The sequence below is a fragment of the Drosophila albomicans genome, chromosome X, assembly GCF_009650485.2.
Source record: "Drosophila albomicans strain 15112-1751.03 chromosome X, ASM965048v2, whole genome shotgun sequence".
NCBI classification, from domain to species: Eukaryota; Metazoa; Arthropoda; class Insecta; order Diptera; family Drosophilidae; genus Drosophila; species Drosophila albomicans.
In genome coordinates this window covers 25375209-25391888 of record NC_047627.2, presented here as the reverse complement: position 1 = coordinate 25391888, position 16680 = coordinate 25375209, and the positions used below count along the sequence as shown (strand labels likewise).

At 41.1% G+C, this 16680-nt stretch overlaps 3 protein-coding genes and 1 long non-coding RNA gene across 9 annotated transcripts; 3 read left to right on the top strand and 1 right to left on the bottom strand.

Moving 5' to 3' along the window:
- Positions 1-52: 52 nt before the first annotated feature.
- Positions 53-3184, top strand: LOC117578119 (uncharacterized). 3 transcript variants are annotated; one of them, XM_052008646.1, is made up of 5 exons: positions 53-239; positions 455-799; positions 1054-1452; positions 1505-2018; positions 2074-3184. In XM_052008646.1, exons 2-5 carry the CDS (start codon positions 684-686, stop codon positions 3064-3066), a joined length of 2022 nt encoding a protein of 673 aa, XP_051864606.1. In that variant the 5' UTR covers positions 53-239; positions 455-683; the 3' UTR covers positions 3067-3184. The 3 variants fall into 3 exon arrangements, with proteins under 3 accessions (XP_051864606.1, XP_051864607.1, XP_034119195.1); XM_052008647.1 differs by having other exon boundaries at positions 53-799; positions 1505-2022; positions 2074-2247; XM_034263304.2 differs by lacking the exon at positions 53-239 and having other exon boundaries at positions 704-799; positions 974-1452; positions 2074-3183.
- A 204-nt stretch (positions 3185-3388) lies between these two features.
- On the top strand, positions 3389-6547 carry LOC117578122 (ras-related protein Rab-10). Its single transcript, XM_034263309.2, has 4 exons — positions 3389-3859; positions 4710-4909; positions 4973-5062; positions 5133-6547. The coding sequence occupies exons 1-4, from the start codon at positions 3733-3735 to the stop codon at positions 5328-5330; spliced, it is 615 nt and encodes a 204-aa protein (XP_034119200.1). The 5' UTR covers positions 3389-3732; the 3' UTR covers positions 5331-6547.
- Positions 6548-6877: 330 nt separating this feature from the next.
- Positions 6878-8826, bottom strand: LOC117574515 (N-acetylglucosamine-6-phosphate deacetylase). Its single transcript, XM_034258378.2, has 4 exons — positions 8482-8826; positions 7924-8192; positions 7332-7872; positions 6878-7277 (listed from the first exon to the last, which is right to left on the bottom strand). The coding sequence occupies exons 1-4, from the start codon at positions 8678-8680 to the stop codon at positions 7102-7104; spliced, it is 1185 nt and encodes a 394-aa protein (XP_034114269.1). The 5' UTR covers positions 8681-8826; the 3' UTR covers positions 6878-7101.
- A 21-nt stretch (positions 8827-8847) lies between these two features.
- On the top strand, positions 8848-15080 carry LOC117574523 (uncharacterized). Of its 4 annotated transcripts, XR_007955688.1 has the most exons (5): positions 8848-8960; positions 12445-12740; positions 13150-13197; positions 13575-13887; positions 14721-15080. It is a non-coding gene; the product is annotated as an uncharacterized LOC117574523 (long non-coding RNA). The 4 variants fall into 4 exon arrangements; XR_004572793.2 differs by lacking the exon at positions 13150-13197 and having other exon boundaries at positions 14721-15074; XR_007955689.1 differs by lacking the exons at positions 8848-8960; positions 13150-13197 and adding an exon at positions 12058-12180 and having other exon boundaries at positions 14721-15077.
- Positions 15081-16680: the final 1600 nt, after the last annotated feature.

The window sequence follows — 16680 nt, the reverse complement described above, 5'->3', positions numbered from 1 at the left end:
TCGATAATGTTGAAACATCGACGTATGTCACATAGCGATAGTTTACGGTCTCACTCTTCTTCTCTGGCAGTGCTACGATCGAATTGCAGGTGATACCAGCAGGTTGCATTAAATTCCGTAAAACAATGTGGCAACCTTCACAGACCTGCCGCGCAACTACGATTTGTTAACAGTAGAACTACCTTCTTGTTTAATAGTATATTTTATTTTTTATGTTAATACCAAATACAATTCTTCATGTAAGGGAATCAATCAATCAAATGTTAATCTGGTAAAATAATTGACAACGCTTTAGCTTAGAAAATTTTCAGCACATACGACAGTGCGCAAAGTGATACAAATTTGCATTTAATCGTGTTGTGAAAAAATAATAATAGCTCGGTTTAATATACAAATCATGGAAACAATGTAATGCACAATATGTATGTATATAATTGTTACAATGCAATTTCAGTAGAGTGCGGGCAACTTTGTAACTAATGCACTTGATGACACTTTGACACTTGCCTTTAAATATGGCGGCAAGCACCGTTAAAATGACGCAAGCGTATTTCAATTCAATTGCTCATTAAAACAAAACCAATAGCTGAGATTGAAATCAAATGTTTGACGTTCACAATAAATAAAGGAAAAAGGGGGTGGAATGGAGCACACAAGGAATCGCTTCGTAAAATGTTATTCAAATGGGAGCATTACTTGGCCACCGGTGTTCAGTGTTACCAAATCAGCCATTTTCCCGACAGATCTGGCTATTTTCAAAGGACATCAGCCGAAGAAATTTGAAAACAGCTAGAAAACGGTAATTATTTAAAAATTTAGAAAAAAACAACGTTCTACACTTTAAAAGTTTTCTTTATAGATAAAATTATATATTTAGGTTTATTTATTAGTGTTAAAGATTGAGCCTCATTTTTTTGTTTTCTATATTCTTCCGCTATTATTACGTACTAATGCAGCCTTTTTCCAATTCAAGTGATTGACAACACTGCGCGGTGCAACAATGTTTGCTTAACGGCTAATTAAAATGATTAACTCGGCACCTTTATCTGCCAGCCAGATCATGGTTCTCCTTCTAGCCCAGCTCTCAGCTCAGTCCAGCTGCAATTTAAGCAGGAAGCAGACACCGATGATGAATGTGAGCGAAATCTATGCCAGTTACTTGGAGAGCACCTTGATTGGAGTCCAGCGGGAGGAGGCGAATCTGTATGTGGTGCGTGCGCTGCGTCACGTCATCCAGGATGTGTTTGCCCAGCTGAGTCCGACACTGATGATAATGGCAGCCACACGCTCCAGCATGCTGGACACTTGGTTTCAGCATGTGATTGGCGTCTTGTTGAGCACATGGAGCGATGGCACTGTTCAAATGCTGCGCGCAAATGGCACGCAGAGTGTCCATGTGCCTGGACGCAAGTACTGCAATCTGTTGCTTGTCGACTCCTATGAGAGTTTACTGTGAGTAGACATCGAATTTCAAAGGCAGTCCATAATCCACATTTGCTTTTAGTGATACACGCATTGCGGAGGACAATGCGGGCTACGATGATCACGAGTATTATTTCATCTTTCTGCAGACACGCGATCAATACATCGAACGCGAGCGACAGCTGATCCTGGAATACTGTCTGGCACATTATTGGCTCAACTGCAACGTGATGGTGCAGACGGCACAGGTGGAGGTGCTCGTCTATAGCTATTATCCGTATCAGGAGCAGCGTTGTCAGCTGGCCGAGGCGCAGCTAGTGAATCGCTTCGATGGTCAGCGCATGATCAATGCTCCCATGTTTCCCAACAAGCTGCGACAGCTCTCCCAATGCCCGCTCACGCTGCTGCTGTGGCACATGCCACCGTATGTGGAGCTCAGTCCTGGACGCACTGCCGGCGGCTTTGAGATGCAATTGGTGCAACATTTGGCGCAGCGTCTCAACTTTAGTCTCGTGCTGCACAAGCTGCATCTGCTGCGAGTGGATCAGTACAAACTGGCCATGGCCAATGGCAGCATTAATGGACCAATTGAATTAGCAAGTAGTCGAGTATTGCTTTAAATGTATTCCCTAATCATTTCTTCTTGTGTAGATAATGCAGCAACGCGTCAACATGAGCATTGGCTATTTCCGTAAGACAGCGCGACGCGATCAACTGATGACCTCGACGCCAGCTCACTATTATGCTCCTCTGGTGGCCGTTGTGGAGAGCGACAACTTTCGCTTTGGCCGCCTTGCCTGGCTCACGTTCCCCTTTCAGTGGCCGGTGTGGCAAACGCTGCTCGCCGCCTTGTTGCTGCATTGGAGCGTCTATGTGTGGCACTGGCGACGCTTGGGATTGCAGGTGGTGGAGCTGCTGCTGGGCGTGGCAGTGCCGCGCCTCCCACGCTGCTGGCTGCAGCGTCTTGTCTACGCGCATTGGCTGCTGGGCAGCATTCCGCTGCGCATCATTTATCAGTCGCTGTTGTTTCACTTTATGCGTCTGCAATTGTTCGAGACGCTGCCCAGCTCGTTTGAGCAGCTGCTGTCGTCCAACTTTCGTGCGTTTTGCACCTCGAACACGCTGCAAATGCTCCGTGAGATGCCGCAAGTGGATTGCCACTATGACAGCTTCACGGGCTTTACTACGTCGTATGATCAAAATGTCCTCGATGCACTGCAGCACAATCGCAGCATCGGCAGGCGTTCGTTTGCTATTGCTGGACTGGACGTGACCAAAGCGCATCTGCGTGACACGGGCCAAGAGGAGAACTATCACATATTGACGCAGTACGTCAATGTCCAGCAGGTGGTCATCTATATGCCCAAGCATACGTATTTCTATTCGGAATTTACGAATTTAATACGTCGACTTGATGCCAGTGGGTTCATTGACTTTTGGCGGCGAGCCACCTTCGCTGAGTCCGTGCATCGCAACCAAAGGCGGGAGAACAACGAGGAGGAACTGCAGCAGCAGGAGCACAGGCGACGCATTCACGAAACCCAGCTAACTGCCATTTATGGTGTAATGGGCAGTTTGTACGCTATTGCAGCGTTGATTTTCTGCCTGGAACTGCTGATCCATCGACTATTCAATAAGACATAGGAATGTGTATTTATGTATGTATTTCCCATATTATTTGTTGTGTAGTTCCCCAATCAATTAGTGTTGACATAGGTCGTGAATTGGGATATTTTAAAATATCGATATTTATAAATATATTATTTTCAGTTATTTTTCTATTGTGTTAATTCTAATTTATCATACATACCTCGAATGTTTTCCTTGCAAAAATATAAACAATTTAAATCTTTTTTCTGATGAACGGCAACCTTGTCAGAGGTGGCAACGCTGCCACTATCGGTATGAGAAAACATCTGTGTGTGTTTCAATCGAGTAGCGGGCTTTTTCGCCCATAGATCAACGGTCACACTGAAGCATTGAACAGCAACAATTGCATTGCGTAGAAAAATAAAAAAGACCGTTTGACTAATTCAACGCAATAATTTGTATTAATAAAATCCAGAATACGCGCCAATAAAAGACAACAATCCGATACAAGCAAATAAAAATAATTGTATAAATATATAATTGTGTCACCTGTGCGTCGTTTTTTGTTCTGTGTGTGTGCCTTGGTGCGTTTGCTTTGTTCATCTGTAGGAGAGCCTCAGTTGAGTTAGTGTTGGTTTGAGTGACTGACCGTGTGTGTGAGTGCGAGTCAGTGTGCGTGCGTGTGTTGTGTGTGCGTTTGTGCGCGTGCCGTAACGTGAAATGGCAAAGAAAACTTACGATTTGCTTTTTAAACTCTTATTAATTGGAGATTCGGGCGTTGGAAAAACCTGTATACTCTTCCGATTCTCGGATGATGCCTTCACATCCACATTTATATCAACCATAGGTAAGCACAAATGGCGCATTTCAGTGCGGCCCCCCTCCCTGCCCTTCACTTACACATACATCCAATTCTTATGTGTGTGTATGTACTTTCAAAGTTGCGTTGCCTGCATATGCATGCATGCGTTTGCATGTGTGTGTGTGTGTGTACGTGTGTGTATATATTGCAATTGCAAGCGGCATTGTCAAGTGCCGATGATGCGTAGGCGGCGCCCAAACCCAACAACAACAACAACGAGGATGTTAGGGATACTTGCATGTTGGGCTATTGGGCGTGGCATTGTCTGTAATCTTAACAAGTTTAATGCATTGTGTACTATATGAGAAGGATGTATTTATGCGCTTTGTCTTTGCATTTTACATCGCGTATTTCGTCCGATCATTGGCGATAGCCTTTGGACTCGAGAAGCCCGCATTAATCACAATACAGTTGTTGTTATTATTGGTGATGTTGTTATTGCTGGTGGTTAACCGCTATGCATATACGTATGTGTGTGTGTGTATGTGTGGGGGGATATAAAATGCAGTCACTAACCGAGCGAGTAGTGTTGGTTAACTAGATTAATTATTGTGACGCATACACACATACATATGAGAGCTTTGCCTGTGTGTGTGTGTGTGTGTATTATGATTCACACACACACATTGGAAATTGGTTGACTAACTAAATGGGAATTGTTATCAATAAAAATGAAAAAACAGTAAAAAAAAAGCATGATAAACGATAAACGATAAATACGCAACAGTCAGCTTGTTGTCACGCTGTGACGTCATTGACATTGAGAATTCATTTCGATTCGATAATTGCTTACTAATCGATTTGTTTGTGTTCGCTTATTCGTTTGTTTCCACAGGAATTGATTTCAAAATCAAAACAGTCGAACTCAGGGGCAAAAAGATCAAACTACAAATATGGGACACTGCCGGCCAGGAGAGATTTCACACAATCACCACATCCTATTATCGTGGCGCGATGGGGATAATGCTCGTCTATGACATAACGAATGAGAAAAGTTTCGAGAATATCGTTAAATGGCTGCGGAATATAGACGAGGTAAGAGTGAGCTTAAAAAAACAGCTGATCATCGATTACTAATAATTCTCTCTCTATCTGCAGCATGCAAATGAGGATGTGGAGAAGATGATATTGGGCAACAAGTGCGATATGTCGGACAAGCGAGTGGTCAGCAAAGAGCGCGGCGAAGCGGTAAATAAAGCAAACAATACTGTTCTACAACTGTTATACACTTCCTCACTCTCGCTCTCTCTCTGTTTAGATTGCACGGGAACATGGCATTCGGTTTATGGAAACATCCGCCAAATCAAATACAAACATCGAGGGCGCATTTTGTGAGCTTGCCGAGGCCATATTAGATAAAACATCTGGACGCGAATCGGCCGAGAATACCGAGCGTGTCGTCATTGATCGCGGCAACGGCGACAAGGCGCCGGGCTACAACAAGTGTTGTGCGTAATGCGGTTCTATGACACTTGCCTAGTTTCAACGTTCGCGGTTGGTTTTGTGATCTACATTACATGCATATACACACACACACACACATAAATAAGTGCAAGCAAATATACACACACATATACACACACATACATATATATACATATATAACAAACTTGGCAAAACCTAGCGCTTTTCGGTGTATCTATTTTGTGTTGTTTTTTTTCTTTGTACGTTTTTGCTAATAGTGATCGTTGTTGTATGCTGCGTGTACTGCGTTTTCGACCAGGTGGCAACGTCGCCACCCACCCCCGGCCAATTGCAAATTGCAATCGATCTGCTTGCTGTCTCGCTCTAACCAACACGACTTCAAAACTAACCAAGTGTCATAGCCGTCAGTCACAGTCAGTGTGAAAAACTGCATCAACCAGCTAAGCAATAAATTTAGGCAACACACATATGTAAAACAAAACACACACACGAGCGCGGGGCGAGAGCAGAAAAACAACCTACCTAAAGTTTAATATATACACATATACTCTATATAAATATATATTATAATATTGTATACTGTGTAATTTGGAGTAACTTTACAACAAGAAAGAAAACAAGAACAAAACATAGAACACAAGTGTTGGAAAACGCACAACCCAAGGAAAAACAAAAACCAAAACAGAACCGAAACGAATTGAATAGTAGAAGAAGAAGCAGCAAAAAAAGTGGAAAGTGTTTTTTTTGCTGTTGCATTTTGCAACTGGAACGGAAACGGAAATGGAAATAAATGATCGAAAGAAACACACACATTTGTATTTGTATATGGTTAATATTGTAATACCACGAAACGAAAACAAAGCTTAAACTTTAACTGAAACTAAAGAAGAGAGAAAACCAATTAAATATTAATGTATGTGTATCGTTTTTAGCCTCACTTTCGGAGAGATCACTTAAGTGTGTATGCATGTGTGTGTGTGTGTGTGTGTAGAACTGTAACTGTAACTTTGTAACTAATGTTTTTTCTAATGCTAAACTTTTTAAATGCGATCAGCAATTTTTATACGCTCTCCTCTCCTCCCCCAAATAAAGAAATAAATACTTGGGGAAAAATGAAAAAAAAAAAAAAAACAACACGCGCATTAGGCTGAGTTAAGTTTCCGTTTCCGGTTCGATATGCATTTTGTTTATGACTCCTAAAAATATACATACACACATACTATATTATATATATCGTTAGTTAGCCTAGCTTGAAACTTGCTTTTTGTTTTGTTATTGCCAAAAAAGAAAATGAAATGAAATGAAATGAAATGGAGGAAATGAATGATGTGGAACCGATTTCTGTGTATAAACTAAAAAACGAATGGAAACTCGGAACGATTAACGATTAATCGATGCTGCGATTTATCGATGCTGGAATGTTTAACGTAATTATGTTTAAAATCGCTAGAAGAGAACTTTCTTAGCCATTTTTTGGTCGGATACCATATACATATATATATATACAAACAAACAAACACAGATCGATATAGTATACATAATTGTAATTCGTTTTTTTTTTTTTTTTGTTTTGGTCATTCGTTCGTTCGTAATACTTATAATTTGTTAATGTATATGGATTTAGCGTAGTTGTTCACACCAAATGATTTAATGATTAAACATAAACGAACAATTTAAAGCGTCATCTAATCCAAAATAATAATAAAAACAAAACAAACAACAACAAATCGCAACAGCCGTATTTTGTGTGAGTGAGAGAGAGAGACAGAGGGAGTGGAGAGTGTGTGAGGGAGATGACGATGTCATTTGGAATGGACGCAAACACCGGCAATCCAGGTGGAGAGCAACTGCAGTTCATCGTCCAGCAGAATGAAGTCGGCATCCGAGTCAAAGTCGAGAGTTCCTTTCTGTCGCTCGATGCCCAAACACTTGGCCGGATGCAGGGAAGCCGCCTCAATGGCATACACCTGGGAGCAGTCTAAGGAAGGGAAGTGATTAAAGGGATACGGAGAATAGATTGAGGACTCGTTACCAGTTGCTTTGTGGAAGATGCGCACACACTCGTCCATGGGCGCAATGCTGCCGCAAAGTGTTTCGGTGCCTGCAATGAACGCTTTGCCCTGCTTCACCTGCAGCGGCAGCTGGCCAATGTGATGCACTCCCTCCTCCAATCCCAGAGCGGAGATGGCATCCGTCACGAGTACAAGACCCTCGCGATGTGTCCGATACGCAATGCGTAAAGCAGCTGGATGCGTGTGGACGCCATCGGAGATGATGCCAAAGTAGATCGTCTTGCCCGCTGGTATGGCATCCGAAGCCAGGAGTCCCACCAGTCCGGGATCACGATGATGGAAAGGGAGCATGGCATTGAAGAGATGTGTGATCAGTGTGGCGCCATGGCGCACAGCTCGTTCGCCGTCACTCAGAGTGCCCATCGAATGGCCTAAGGAGACGGTGATGCCCGCCTCGACGAGGTCCCGAATGACGCTCGGATCGCGCACTTGCTCCGGCGCCAGCGTGATGATCTTGATGCGTTCCAGGCTGCCATAAACCTCGCGAAGTGTTGCCATGCCCTAAGAAGTTTGTGATTAATATGATAAGTGGATTATCCGATGATAACTCACCTTGTCGATAGTCTGTATGCAGTTCTCGGGATGTGCGCCCTTCTTCTGGGGATTGATGAACGGACCCTCGACGTGGACGCCCAGAACGCCGGCGCCGCCCTCAATTAGCGTTGGCATGCGGGGCAGTATGCTGTGGTAACTGTCATTGGGTGACGTCACCAGTGTGGGGCAGAACGAGGTGACGCCGCTGGCGACGAGACCGCGTGCCACTTTCGTTACGCCCGCTTCGGTTGTGTCTTTGTCATAGGAGAAGTCCACGCCATAGCCACCTGTGTGCGAGAAAGAGATGAACGACAATTCGCAACTTATCTGTGTGTGTGTGCTTTCTCTCTGTTTCGCTCGCACTGTTTATGTTTACAATCGTGTTATCGCCATCACACGATTACGATAACGATTAACGCGTAATCTCATCTCCAGCAATTTATAACTGGGACAGCGAACTGAATGTGACCTTGATGTTCAATTGAATGAAAGCGAACTTGGAATGTGGAATGTGTGTGTGTTTGCGAGTACATTCAACCCGCGCCTCGCTTATCCCCCCCTCGATTAAGTGTTTACCGTTTATCTGCACATCGATGTAGCCTGGAGCAATGATGGCGCCCTTGCAGTCAATGCGTCGATGCGCCTTCGTCTGTTCGTCAAAGAACACAGGCTCCGGATTGATGATCTTGCCATCACGCACCCACAGATCGTCGTGGACCAGCTGATGATTCCGCACCAGGCGGCAATTGATGAATTGCAGCAATTGTTGCTCCATGATTGTGGGGGGGAGAAAGCAAGCCGGAAATTGGGAATGTGTCGTGTTTAATAATAACAAAATAACGGAAAAATAACAGTCAGACAGACAGACAGCTGGCAACGACGCCTGCGTCGCTTTGGGAGTGCAAAAGGCGAGTGCTCAAATGCTGGCGCTGTGTCCAATCTAAATAAGCTAAGCGACGGTCGCCGGCAACAGCTGTTATCTATGCTTGTGCTGTGTTATCGATAACAGGCGCTGCCCTCTCGCTTGGCCATAGCAGCGAGCAAATGTCACGCTGGTAAGTGCAAAACGATTAATCGACACATTTTTAGTTTATCGCATTTGAATTTGAATTTGAAATTAGAATCGAAGTAATTGCTACAATTTGATTGCTGAAAGGGGAAATCAAAAGTAGCATTTAATTGCAAATAACTTTCATTGTTTTCTGTGACTGCAAATGAGTGCAGCAGCAGCGTGCTTATCACATCAAGTGGTTTTCCACAACTTTTGTTGCGATAACGCAGTAACAAAGAAATTATTTTTACATCATCAGTTGCTGCGGCTGCGATAAGCGATGGCGAAAATAATTCGGCCAAGGCTCGTTCGCTCTCTGTCGCTCTCCCATATTCACTGTGCATTTGTCTATCTGGCTTTGGCTTTGCCTTTGACTTGGCTTGATAGTGATAATCTTTTGCGGGCCGCAGCGACAGAAGTTTTGTAGCTGCAGCGGGCAATTTGCCCGCCACCGCACATTGTTTGTTATCTCTTTTTCACTCTTGCTCTGTGTACTTTGGTGGCAAACTTTGCTCCAAGGGGCAACTCAGATACCATAAGGTGGGCGTCTCTGGAATGGAAGGGATTGGAAGGGAATGGAATGCGAGCGATGCGAAAGCGTAAATTGCGTTACTTTTCCATTTGGCATGCACTCATTTTGGATTATCTGCACTGGCACTTAATAAACTTAATGACTCTCGAAGCCTTTTTCTTTTTTTTTTTGTGCTTGAGAATCGCCTAAAAGCACTCGCGAGTCCTTTTTTCCACAATCATTCACTGATAAGCAGCCCCGCCCTCTCCCCTCTGCCCACTGCTTGCCAATTGTTCACTTCATGGCACATTCCGTTCGGCAATTGAGTTAAAAAGTCACAGGTCAAGTGACCAAAATATAGAATTTGTGTTTTCGACTGTTTTCGTTGTCATAGACATCATCATCGGGGCGCGTCCCTTTGATGGACATTTGAATGGGGGGAAAACCTTGGGAAACCAGCAAAGCAAGCAACTGCATTAAAGTTATAATTAGTTAGCTCTGCTACAGTTGTTCTACTTTTAAATTACAAAACAGCAGAAAAAACGAGCAAAAAAAAAGAGATGTACGCATGTTACGCCCTGCGAAGTATGCAGCAAACATTTTGATGTGCTTGGGTTTCCTGCTTGCCAACTTTAATGACATTTTTTTTTATTAATTACCACGAGCTCACAACATGGACTGAAAGTCTCGCGTTTTATCCTTTTTCTGTCGATTTCCTGCTCATAATTACAACATTTCCAATTGCTTCAGAGATTAGCAATTTTTGTTCTTCGAACGTTGGCATCGCAACCAAGCGAAGACCCTAATTAAGCGCCATCTGTTGGCACTTTGATCAAAGCTAAGATCAAAGCAGCGGCTGATCTGGCAACTCTCAAGCTCTTTGACGAACGCCATTGTTTATTTTCACGCTCAGCTGTCATTGTTCTATGCACTCTGCTTCGCTCTCACCTAGAGTGAGTGCAAATGCTGTCTCCCTCTATATTGCCTGTTGTTGTTGTTGTTGCTGCTGCTATTGCTGTAGTTTAACATGCACTTGCATATTATTTATTTACGACTTTTTCCGCATGACTGCACAAACTGGACAGCGAGTGAGAGAGAGAGAGAGAGAGGATAATAGGTAGGAGGCAGCTTTGTATAACGGATTTTGGTTTGTTTGGTGCTCTCTTGTACGACGATCCCAACCGCCACATGTTGCATTGCAAAATGATTGCGGTGCTTGCTGCGTTGCATTGCAAAATGTTTTATTGCAACTACAACTTGTGGCAACAGCCACAGTGAAGCACAGTTTTTCTCTGGCCAGCAGCAGAACGTATGTATGTACATATATATTATATGCACATACATACATATACATACATATACACACATATATACTCCTAAAGTACTCCTTCGCTATCTGTGTCTCTGTCTCGCATGTGTAGTGTGCCATGTTTTGTGGCTTGGTTGTGGAATGCCGCTACATTTTATTATGGCTAAACACGCATTCATTATGCGCCCTCAGCTGCAGTTCGCATGGGCGACAAGACAAATGTTGACCAACAACAACAACAACAACACGAAGTCTGCTGGCATGTCGTGTATGCAAGCACATGCATTGTTATCGCTATCATCGCTATCGATAACACGTTAAATATGTACTAGTATTTTTTCTTAGTATTTCCTTTAGAGCTTTTGTGTGATTACTTAAAGTGGTTAATGATCCGGCCACTCTTAAGCTTTTTTGCTGAACGCCATTTTAATTATGTATTTGCACTTGTTAAATGCCATTCACACAAAAAGAAAGTCATCTTCAAGATGAAAAAGATTTTAATGTAATATGATTATATTATTATTGCCTTCAAGTTTGTAATACGTATTTATTATATTGTCTTTATATTCTTATTTATATTCTGTTGGCAAATTTGTGAAATATTTATTACATCAATTTAAATATTAACATGACTCGGTCATTCATTATTTGCAATACAAGTCGATCTATTGAGAATTTATTTAGTTATATGTTATCTATAAATTGAGTTTAGATCACAAAGATTTTATTGTAATAAGAATATATTATTATATCAGTTTAAATATTAGCTTGACTCGAGAACTCTTCACAACTCAACACGATCTATTTGGAATTTATATAGGTATGCTATCGATAAATTGAGTTTGGATCACGTGTTCATCTTTAGCGATTAGCTATTAGCTATGGCGAAATAACAAGGTGCAAAAGGGGGAACAGGAACAGAACTCTAAACTGAGTGACTACGTGGCTCATTTGGCGTTCGGCTAATCGCAAATAACGCACATCGATTAAGGCCACATCAAATGAGTTGGCTAAAATAGGAAATGCCAAGGAACACACACACACACACACACACCGAAAGATGAGTAAAAGAGAATGAGAAACAGAAATAGAAACAATTAGCACGGTCAGAACATAATTGGCGTGCAGTTAGGTCTCTGATTAAAGAAGCAATCATAAAATTAAGACCCATAATCCTCTGCAATTTGAGCACACGCATCACAATTGACGAAGGTGTGGCCAAGGGGTCGAGGGGGTCGAGGGGGAATGCCACAGGAGAAAGGACCGCGAGGCTGGCGGAAGAAACAAAAGCAGGAGCTGGCCAGAGAAGCTAATACGAGTAATAACCAACAGCAGCAGCAACACAACAAGCCAGAAGACTATTAGAGTTACAATTGTAGCTGCTGATCGACTAGAAGTTACCCTGTAAAGTATATGAAGAAGTTGCTAATAACTATAATTAACATTTTTATATAAAGCTGCCAAACTTTTTTCATTTATAACATTTACTTACAGTATGTCAGGAAACTGAAGAAAAAACATATTTTTTGAGTTTGCATGCAAAAATAATATGTTTAGTTACTTTTTTTCATTTTTTTTTTAATGCAGAACCATTATATAAACTAATTTTAAATGGCATACTGTATCTCTCATCTTCTGTATTTCAATTTATCTCTTCCTTAAACATAGGGTATCAAAATCACTTTACACGCTTTGTCTCCATCCACTACTCACACACACACATACAAGCACGCCATCTCTAGCTCTGTGTGTGTGTGTGTGTGAGTGCATTTCGGTGCGTGGTCCACCAAGCGAAATGCGGAACTCATTATGTACGTGCGGCGATTTGTGTGCCCCGCTAACAACAACAACCAGTACAACAACAACAACAACAATGAGAACTACAACAGGCTGAGAAGAAGCAGCAGAACTCTCAGTTTGTATCGACTGTGCGAGACCCTGTAACAAATTTGCATTTGCCATTGGTATGTAATCAAGCTTTTATACGAAAAATACTAAATTCTATAGAATTCACTATTCACTTTTTACTTTATATAAATTCGATAATTTGTTATCGTTTGCTATTGGTTTGTAATCGAGCTTTTTCTTGGTATGTAATCAAGTTTTTTCTTCATTATCTGCTAGTTTATTAAACTAACCATTTCAAGTAGTTTTAGGCTAAGAAAAATTCGAAATTTTACAGTACAATAATATAAGCTAGTATTAAAAGTTGTTGTACTATTCACTTCATTTAAGATCGATAACTTGTTATCGTTTGCTATCGGTTTGTAATTGAGCTTTATCTTCTTTATTTACTTGCTTATTAAACTAGTTTTACGCTGAGAAAAACTAAGAAAAGTATAAATTCTAAAGAATTTACTATTCATTTTACAGAGAATAAATGCCTTCGATAATTTGTCGTTATCGGATCGTTTGTTATCGGTATGTAATCAAGTTTTTTTTTTCATTATTTGCTAGCTTATTAAACTAGACACTTAAAGTAGTTTTAGGCTTAAATTTTATAGAACAGTGATAAAAGCTAGTATTAAAAGTTGTTGTACTAGTCACTTCATTTAAAATTGATAACTTATTATCGTTTGTTATCGGTATGTAATCAAGCTATTTCTTCATTATTTGCTACTTTATTAAAATAGACACTTAACCGAGTTTTACGCTAAGTTAAAACTAAATTCTATAGAACAATAATATAAGCTAGTATTGAAAGTTGTGATTACTATTCATTTAAGATCGATAACTTGTTATCGTTTGAATTTCTTAGCGATTGTGGTTAATACCCCGTTTGTCTTTATCGTTTACAGGGTATGAAGGCAACTAATATGAAATGTTCATAAGCAAGCTGGGCATCGGGAATGAGGATTGTGGAATTTGAGCTTGCGTCTTGGACTTGGATTTGGTTTTGGATGTGGATGTGGATGTGGATAAGGAGAAGGCATTTGACTGAGGATTGCAGTCAGTTCAATACACTTCCGGTTATACAAATTGTATGTGAAACGTGAGAAATTCATTTCCAAAGGTAGCCAACAATCGAAGGTCAAAGGTTAAGTCGATGCATTTAATTATCAATGGATGAGAACAACAATTAATAAGATGATGATGAGGAGAAGAAGAAGAGTAAGTATTATTCTATTAATATATTATTAGTATTGAGGTTAGGTTGCTTCTGCATGTGACACAACTTTAATACGACAAAAAAAAACACACAATCACATAAATAGATGCACGTGTGTGTGTGTGTGTCGACTTTTTGGCATATGCAGGCAAAGAAATGTCAAAATTCAATTTAATGCTGCCGTAGCGAGAATCTGTCAGCTTGCAGCACAAATAATGTCAAAGCCACACTTATTCACACACACACACATACACACAGCGTCACAAAGCACTGCACACACACACACACATACACATATAACCATACAAAGGAATAGCTTTGCATTGGTTGCGTCTGTCAGCGGCAATTGTGGCTGATTTGCGCTTTTTCTTGCTTGACTTTGACTGCGAAGAGCAGACGAAGAGGAGACGGAGGCGGAAAAGTGGCAGAACGAACGCAGGAAGGCAGACGGATGAGCGAAGAAGAGAAAGAGAGAGAAGGCATGATAAACGCAACGCTGCGCGAAGATGTCACACAACATTCCAAAAGCGTTTGATAAACGGGCAACGACCACTCTTCCCCTCTCTTTCTCTCTCTCGCTGTCACAGTTGTATGTGTGTGTGAGTGTGTGTGTGTTGCTATTGAAAGGGTTGTGACGTTGACAAGTCAAATGATTTCTCAAAAGCAGCTGGCAAGCTGAACTAAGAGGGATTAACAGGTGAAAGGAGGAGGGGGAGGGGAGAGTAGCCAGCGGCAAGTGCTAAGAGCAGCTGAAATCAAACTAGCATTATCAACGAATCATTTCAAATGATTTCTAACTTGCATTTTTTTTACCCCTCTCTTTACTTATTCGCAGGTTGCTATCGATTGTCCGACAAAAGCAGAAAGAGGTCAGCAAAATTGTGGAAATAAGTTTGCGCTCGAAACATGCGAGATTTCTAGCATACTTTTAGGCATGCCACGACCAACAATCATTGCATACTTTTAATCGTTTCTCGAAATGCGCACTTATCCAAAGCACGCTGCATACTTTTAGGACGTGTAATTAAATCAGCAAATGCATTTGAACAATGCAATTCATTGCATACTTTCACAGACGACCAGCAGCTGAAGATTTGTAAATTATCGCATTGCTGTTTTATTTGTTTAATTTTGACAGAGTACATTTAAGCAAAGCTCGATAAACAAATTTATTGATTGTCCATTTAAACCATAAAATCTCATACTTAACAAATCGATGTAAATGCCATGAAAATCAATTAAAAGCAGTTGCATACTTTTGGGCTGCAAAATAAAATTCTTAGAAATAACCATTTTGGTTTTGTTTTTGGGCGTCGCTTTTTTCATTGCATACTTTAAGGGGCAATTTTGAATGTGAGCTTGAGGATATAAAAATAGCTCTAGCTGCCACATATCCTGGCGCATTTTGACCGCATTTGGTTTGCTAGGTTCGTAAGGACCTCCTTTACAGATCTGCATCAAAAAATATGGGGGTCAACTAAGAATCCAACACTTGTAAATTTTTCGTCTCGGGGCCGAAGAAAAGCTGGCCAATTCACGAAATCCTTGATATCTCGGAAACCACAAGGACGACTCGAATGTCCTTGGGCCACATGATAGCTCTAAGTGAGACAAGTTGATTGACATATATATTGCCAGGATACGCAAGGACATTCCCGAGTTATAGCCTATTTTCTTCAAAACAAAAAGTCCTTGTAGCTCGGCCGTTTCAAGGACGATCGTCCTCGGAGTTGCATATACGAACTTCTAATAAAAAACTCTATCCGTGTGCCAAAGGACATCCCTCTAGTCCTTCAAATGGCAGAGATAAGGACGATTTGGCAATTTTTGGGCAATTTTTCTATGCCACCCCCTTAGAAAAATTTGAGGTGAAATTTTTGGGAATATCCTGAAAATCCTTGAATGCCAATCGATAGTCCTGGTTGCTGTGAGTCCAAAAATATGTATCCTTTAAGGATACGCAAGAATATGGCTGAGTTTGAGATAGAAAAGGAAAACATCAGACACTTGGCGCATCCTCAAAGTATGCAACAAAAAATTGAATATTTACGACCGAACATCCTATTTACAAAAATAGCTATATCTCGGCTATATCCTGCAGCAGAATATCGGCACATGTCTCGTTCGAATCGCAAGGACGATCTCTACCGATGGGCATCAAAAAAACACAAAATCCAGGATAACTCTCAAGCCACAAGGACGATTTGGGTGTCCTTTGGTCAGTTGATAGGTCTAACTAATAAACATTGTTTGGGACAGGACTCGCCAGGATACGTAAGGATTCAGCCGAGTTAAAGCGAATTTTGTGTTAGGAAAAAATGCATATTATTTCAGCTCCTGTAAGGATTTTCGTCCTTTTTATTTTGTGTTTCAATTGCGCTTAATTAGTACTATCTGTGTGCCAAAGGACATCTCTCTAGTCTTTCAAATGACCGAGATAAGGACGATTTGGCGTTTTTTGGGCAATTTTTCTATTTTTTCTAAGGTCCCCCCTTAGAAAAATTTGAGGAGAAATTTTTTGGGAATATCATAAAAATCCTTGAATGTCAATCGATAGTCCTGGTTGCTGTGAGTTCAAAAATATACATCCTTACAGGATCTGCAAGGATACGGCTGAGTTTGTGGCATCGCAAGTGGAAGTCCAGGCAGTAAGTTGGCGCCCTCAAAGTATGCAACAAAATTTGAAAATTTTATATTTTTCTTAGCGCGCCAATTTTGAATTTGAAAGCAAACGACGGAGAAATTAAAGTTGTTAAAAATTGAAAATATCTACATATATATATATTTTTTATTAT

Coding starts and splice junctions, on each gene's coding strand:
- LOC117578119 (XM_052008646.1), top strand. CDS start 684: ATGGGAGCATTACTTGGCCACCGGTGTTCAGTGTTACCAAATCAGCCA. Junction 800..1,053: donor TTGAAAACAGCTAGAAAACG/GTAATTATTTAA, acceptor TTTATCTGCCAG/CCAGATCATGGTTCTCCTTC. Junction 1,453..1,504: donor GACTCCTATGAGAGTTTACT/GTGAGTAGACAT, acceptor ATTTGCTTTTAG/TGATACACGCATTGCGGAGG.
- LOC117578122 (XM_034263309.2), top strand. CDS start 3,733: ATGGCAAAGAAAACTTACGATTTGCTTTTTAAACTCTTATTAATTGGA. Junction 4,910..4,972: donor GGCTGCGGAATATAGACGAG/GTAAGAGTGAGC, acceptor CTCTATCTGCAG/CATGCAAATGAGGATGTGGA. Junction 5,063..5,132: donor GCAAAGAGCGCGGCGAAGCG/GTAAATAAAGCA, acceptor CTCTCTGTTTAG/ATTGCACGGGAACATGGCAT.
- LOC117574515 (XM_034258378.2), bottom strand. CDS start 8,680: ATGGAGCAACAATTGCTGCAATTCATCAATTGCCGCCTGGTGCGGAAT. Junction 7,873..7,923: donor GCATACAGACTATCGACAAG/GTGAGTTATCAT, acceptor CAAACTTCTTAG/GGCATGGCAACACTTCGCGA. Junction 7,278..7,331: donor CATCTTCCACAAAGCAACTG/GTAACGAGTCCT, acceptor TCCCTTCCTTAG/ACTGCTCCCAGGTGTATGCC.